This window comes from Monopterus albus, unplaced genomic scaffold (genome assembly GCF_001952655.1).
Source record: "Monopterus albus unplaced genomic scaffold, M_albus_1.0 scaffold364.1, whole genome shotgun sequence".
Lineage (NCBI taxonomy): Eukaryota > Metazoa > Chordata > Actinopteri > Synbranchiformes > Synbranchidae > Monopterus > Monopterus albus.
The window spans coordinates 168,181-174,214 of NW_018128244.1; the positions used below are offsets into that span (position 1 = coordinate 168,181).

Consider the following 6,034-nt stretch of genomic DNA (forward strand, 5'->3'; position numbering starts at 1 on the left):
CCAATGATGTCAATCGACTCTTTGAAAATCTTTCCAGGTAGGGGGTCCAAAGGGGACCCTGCAGATTTCAGTAGACACACACATTTCTTAAGTTGTATTATAGATATCTGTGAAAACGAAGTGAAGGTATGAGAGAGATGGGAGACAGGTAAGACATAAGAAGAAGAATGCGGGGCACCCTGCCTGATGACTCGGGACTTTTCACCTTGATACATTAAAAACTCATTACAGACAGTACTTGAGGTCTCACGAAATAAAGCATTGGAAGGATTAATAACTGCATTGACGGTTTTAAACATTACTCTAGGCTGATGTGTATTTTCAGAGATAATGTTGGATAGATATTGGGACTTAGCTGCGCTCACAGCTCTCTGGTATGCAAACCGGGTGTCTCTCAGTATGCCTAATGAAACTTGCAGACCGTCCTTCCTCCATCTCCGTTCTGCCTAGTGATGTCATTATTTTTTTCTACCAATCAGAACTCACCATTCAGAGTGACCTCAAAGGCTCCAGTAGACAGGAAGTGAGTCTCCATCATGTTACAGAGAAAGAAGGCCATCAGACATGAGAAGATCTGAGAAACAGTAAACACAGTGATGTCATGGTTTAAAGCTGTTGCTGTGGTAACCAGCTGCAGCATCTGTTGCCACAAGGACAGCTACCTTGTTGTCCTGACTCCAGGTCCAGGCTCTGGGAGTGTGAAGGCCAAGGAGGATGAAGGGATTCTGACCCATGACGATCAGAAGGATGGAGAGGAGCTTCAGGTACGAGATCAGGTTAGCCATACAGCTGAAGAAGAGCACAAGGTGTTACACAGAGGTGTGCTGATTTTACCAACTATGATAAGACAAGTTTACAGGTACATACATAGCCAAGTTTCTACCAAGAAGACACACATTCAGTATAAAACTGAACTCAGTATAAAACTTCCCATTCTGGGGAGGATGCTGGTAAGTTTCATGCCTGCAAATACCTGGGAGTTTACAGTGCCTTGCGAAAGTATTCGGCCCCCTTGAACTTTGCGACCTTTTGCCACATTTCAGGCTTCAAACATAAAGATATAAAACTCAGTCATTTTTTGTGAAGAATCAACAACAAGTGGGACACAATCGTGAAGTGGAACGAAATTTATTGGATATTTCAAACTTTTTTAACAAATAAAAAACTGAAAAATTGGGCGTGCAAAATTATTCAGCCCCTTTACTTTCAGTGCAGCAAACTCTCTCCAGAAGTTCAGTGAGGATCTCTGAATGATCCAATGTTGACCTAAATGACAAAGGATGATAAATAGAATCCACCTGTGTGGAATCAAGTCTCCATATAAATGCACCTGCACTGTGATAGTCTCAGAGGTCCGTTTAAAGCACAGAGAGCATCATGAAGAACAAGGAACACACCAGGCAGGTCCAAGATACTGTTGTGGAGAAGTTTAAAGCCGGATTTGGATACAAAAAGATTTCCCAAGCTAAACATCCCAAGGAGCACTGTGCAAGCGATAATATTGAAATGGAAGGAGTATCAGACCACTGCAAATCTACCAAGACCTGGCCGTCCCTCTAAACTTTCAGCTCATACAAGGAGAAGACTGATCAGAGAGGCAGCCAAGAGGCCCATGATCACTCTGGATGAACTGCAGAGATCTACAGCTGAGGTGGGAGACTCTGTCCATAGGACAACAATCAGTCGTATACTGCACAAATCTGGCCTTTATGGAAGAGTGGCAAGAAGAAAGCCATTTCTTAAAGATATCCATAAAAAGTGTCATTTAAAGTTTGCCACAAGCCACCTGGGAGACACACCAAACATGTGGAAGAAGGTGCTCTGGTCAGATGAAACCAAAATCGAACTTTTTGGCAACAATGCAAAACGTTATGTTTGGCGTAAAAGCAACACAGCTCATCACCCTGAACACACCATCCCCACTGTCAAACATGGTGGTGGCAGCATCATGGTTTGGGCCTGCTTTTCTTCAGCAGGGACAGGGAAGATGGTTAAAATTGATGGGAAGATGGATGGAGCCAAATACAGGACCATTCTGGAAGGAAACCTGATGGAGTCTGCAAAAGACCTGAGACTGGGACGGAGATTTGTCTTCCAACAAGACAATGATCCAAAACATAAAGCAAAATCTACAATGGAATGGTTCACAAATAAACATATCCAGGTGTTAGAATGGCCAAGTCAAAGTCCAGACCTGAATCCAATCAAGAATCTGTGGAAAGAACTGAAAACTGCTGTTCACAAACGCTCTCCATCCAACCTCACTGAGCTCGAGCTGTTTTGCAAGGAGGAATGGGCAAAAATTTCAGTCTCTCGATGTGCAAAACTGATAGACATACCCCAAGCGACTTACAGCTGTAATCGCAGCAAAAGGTGGCGCTACAAAGTATTAACTTAAGGGGGCTGAATAATTTTGCACGCCCAATTTTTCAGTTTTTTATTTGTTAAAAAAGTTTGAAATATCCAATAAATTTCGTTCCACTTCATGATTGTGTCCCACTTGTTGTTGATTCTTCACAAAAAATTACAGTTTTATATCTTTATGTTTGAAGCCTGAAATGTGGCAAAAGGTCGCAAAGTTCAAGGGGGCCGAATACTTTCGCAAGGCACTGTATACATTTAATGTTGAATGTTTAATTTTAGCAAATTAATTAAATGCCAAGTTCAATGAACTGCCTTGTCATTTTGATCACTGTCCTACATGGAAGTGGAACCAAAGGGGCCTACTTTTCATTATAAAAAAAAAACAATCACAAACTAATTTGGTCTCATTCACAGTATTTCAATGACTGTATTAAATAGAGCACTGAAATAAAACAAATAGTTAACCATTAATAATATCAAAGAGATAGTCACCTAAAATAGGCTTACATTAAGCTGTACTTGTTGTGGAATTATCAAGTTTAGAATTAATAAGTAGTGTTAGATTTGTAAGAAGGAATACATTTCACCACATTTGTATCATCCATATCCTGCCATTTTAGAATGAACCATATTTATGCATTTAGGTTAAAATACATATTCTAGCATTGTAGCCTAATTAAACTTCATTGTATATTTCCTGAGTACCATATGGTTTCAGTTAAAAACAGTGGTTTGTAAATGTATGTTTTAAGTGCCCTAAAGCAGCAGTACATGACCTGGCAGTTTCTCTCCCCCTACACTTGTTGTGTGTAACTGAGCCGTACCCAACTGTCGTAAACACCAGTTGCACTTTGACCCCCTCCTCCTCATAGGCAGTGGTACATGAGCATTTGTGTATAAGACAAAGCTGTTACTGAACTGGGAAAGAAAACATCAGAAACCTAAAAATCGTAACGTAATATTGCAGGATTTTATACAAATATGACAATTGTTGGTGGACAATGCAGTGAACGTGGCACTGCATTACATCCTGCAACACCTTGACTCTCCAGGGACCTATGCACCAAAATTTCAAATCAAATCAAAATTTATTTGTATAGCACTTTAAAAACAATGTCTGGTCGACCAAAGTACTTTACACGGAAATGCAAATCGAGAGTAAAAAATATCAACAGAGAAATAAAACAACATAGGAACATAAAAACACCAAGTACACAGAATCAAGAGATAAAAGGAGGACGCATCAGACGATACTATGTATTAAAAGCCAAAGTGAATAAATATGTTTTAACCAATGATTTAAAAGTTGTCAAGTCTGTAGATGATCTAACATTAAGAGGTAAACATTCCACAATTTAGGAGCTGCAACAACAAAAGCACGGTCACCCCAGCATTTGTATCTGGCCCTGGGCACCTCTAACAAAAACTGGCTTGAGGATCTGAGTAATCTAGTTGGTTTGTGCCACCTCACCAACTCAGCGAGGTCATTAAGAGCCTTGAAAACAAAAATCAATAGCTAAAAATGAATTCTAAAACGGACTGAAAGCCAGTAAAGAGAGGCCAGTACCAGAGTTCTATGGTTGAATTTCCTAGTACTTGTTAAAAGACGAGCAGCAGCATTTTGGACCATTTGAAGACGAGAGAGAGACAACTGATTAACACCAAGGTATAATGCGTTTCAATAGTCCAGTCTAGAGGTTGTAAAACCATGAATTGCAATCTCAAAGTCATTAAAAGAAAGAAATGACTTGACTTTACTTAGTAACCTCAGGTGAAAGAAACTAGATTTTACGACTGAGTCCATCTGCTTGTCGAATCTTAAGTCACTATCAAACAATACCCCTAGGTTTTGTACAGTCGTCTTCAAATGATGAGCCAGGGGGCATAAGTCGTGATTAAAAGCAGCAAATTTTGCCAGATCACCAAATAAAACACACTCAGTCTTTTTCTCATTTAATTTTAAAAAGTTCTGAGCCAGCCAGGCTTTCAGGTCAGTCAAACAGTCAAACAATGGCTGTAGAGACGTCCCTCCAGCTGCTTGTAATGGTAAGTATATCTGGATGTCATCCACATAGCAATGAAAAGAGAACCCATATCTCCTTGGAAGTGATCCCAGCGGAAGCATGTACAGGGAAAAGAGAGTTGGGCCGAGTACAGACCCCTGGGGGACACCATAGGAGAGGATAGTTGAGGAGGAGGAACAGTTACCAATATTAACAGAAAAACTTCTATTCATGAGGTAAGATCTAAACCAATTAAGAACAGTATCACGAATTCCTATACACTGTTCCAGGTGAGATATGAGGATTTCATGATCCACTGTATCAAAGGCAGCAGTCATTTCTAAAAGCACCAACAGAACTAGATCCCCAGAGTCCCTGGCCAACAAAATGTCATTATTAATTTTTAATAGCGCAGACTCAGTACTGTGTTTTGATTTAAACCCAGACTGGAATTGCTCCTCAATGCCATTATCTGTCAGAAAAGACTGGAGCTGAATAAGAACAATCTTCTCGAAAACTTTCGACATAGATAATTTGGACACTGGTCTAAAATTGGAAAACACGGAAGGATCAAGATTTGGCTTTTTAAGAAGAGGCTGGACAATTGCTTGTTTAAAAGCATCTGGAACTGAGCCTGTAGTCAAAAATGAATTAGGGCCAGAAAGCTAGGACCAATAGATAAAAACATGCCTGAATAATCTTGTTGGCAGGAATTCAAGTGAACAGTGAGATGTTTTCATTTGTAAAACCACTTCTGATAACACAAGGCAATGAAACAGTCTCAAATTGGTCAAAAACAGCAGAAGGCAGGGAAAAGTCAAGTGAGTCAGAAGAAGTGGTAGTGGAGAACTGCCTAATGCTGGCAATTTTGTTAGTGAAATAATGTAGAAAACCCTCACATATTTCAACAGACGTGTCAGGATGAGAAGTAAGGTTACATGGGTTAATAACAGGGTTGATTGTAGAGAACAAAACCTGAGGTTTGTGACGATTACTGACCACAATGTTAGAAAGACAGTTCAATTTTGCAGATTTCACCACAATCTGATAGTCCGACAAGCAGTCCCTGTAATGGCGAAGAGAAACATAAAGTTTGTCCTTCTTCCGTTAACTTTCAGCTTTACGACATCTTCGTCTATGTTTCCGAGTTAAGTCATTTAGCCAAGGTTCCAACCTTCGGCTTAGCCAGTCTACATCGGAGGGGAGCTATAGAATCCAATATATCCTGACAGGTGGAGGTTAATAGAGTTAATACTTCCTCAGGATCCATGTAGGAGGACACATCACCCATCAGATACAGACCAGAATTTTTGAAGCAAGTAGAAAACTCTCCTGCTGTTGAAGAGGTGATTGAGCGTCTGATACCAGCAGGAACAGAGGGTTTATCGGACTGTGGAGGCACATTAATATTAAATAAGAGAGGGAAATAATCGGAAAATCGAGAGCCGCATACTTCAGTAATGGCAACAGGCAGCCCATGAGAAATCACGAGGTCCAGTGTACAGTATGTCCGAGCTCATGTCTAGGGCTATGCACCAACTGGGTGAGGTTAAAAGAGTCAATAGTACTTAAAAAATCTTTACACAAAGGGCCAGCCAGACAACATACATGAATGTTAAAATCACCAAGGATTAAAAGCCTGTCAAACTTTGGCAAGATAAAACCCA

General features: G+C 40.3%; 1 protein-coding gene across 3 annotated transcripts in view; it reads right to left on the reverse strand.

Moving 5' to 3' along the window:
* The window catches only part of selenot2 (selenoprotein T, 2), a 21,998-nt gene that overhangs the window by 12,448 nt on the left and 3,516 nt on the right, over positions 1–6,034 (reverse strand). For all 3 annotated transcript variants that reach the window (XR_002273572.1, XM_020585406.1, XM_020585407.1), the window contains exons 3-4: positions 663–789; positions 487–574 (exon numbers count right to left, since the gene is read on the reverse strand). Coding sequence is in view for 2 of the 3 variants with exons in the window: in XM_020585406.1 (XP_020441062.1) it covers positions 487–574; positions 663–789 (215 nt within the window). In the remaining variant the exon portion in view is untranslated. The remainder of the gene's footprint in view (positions 1–486; positions 575–662; positions 790–6,034) is intronic.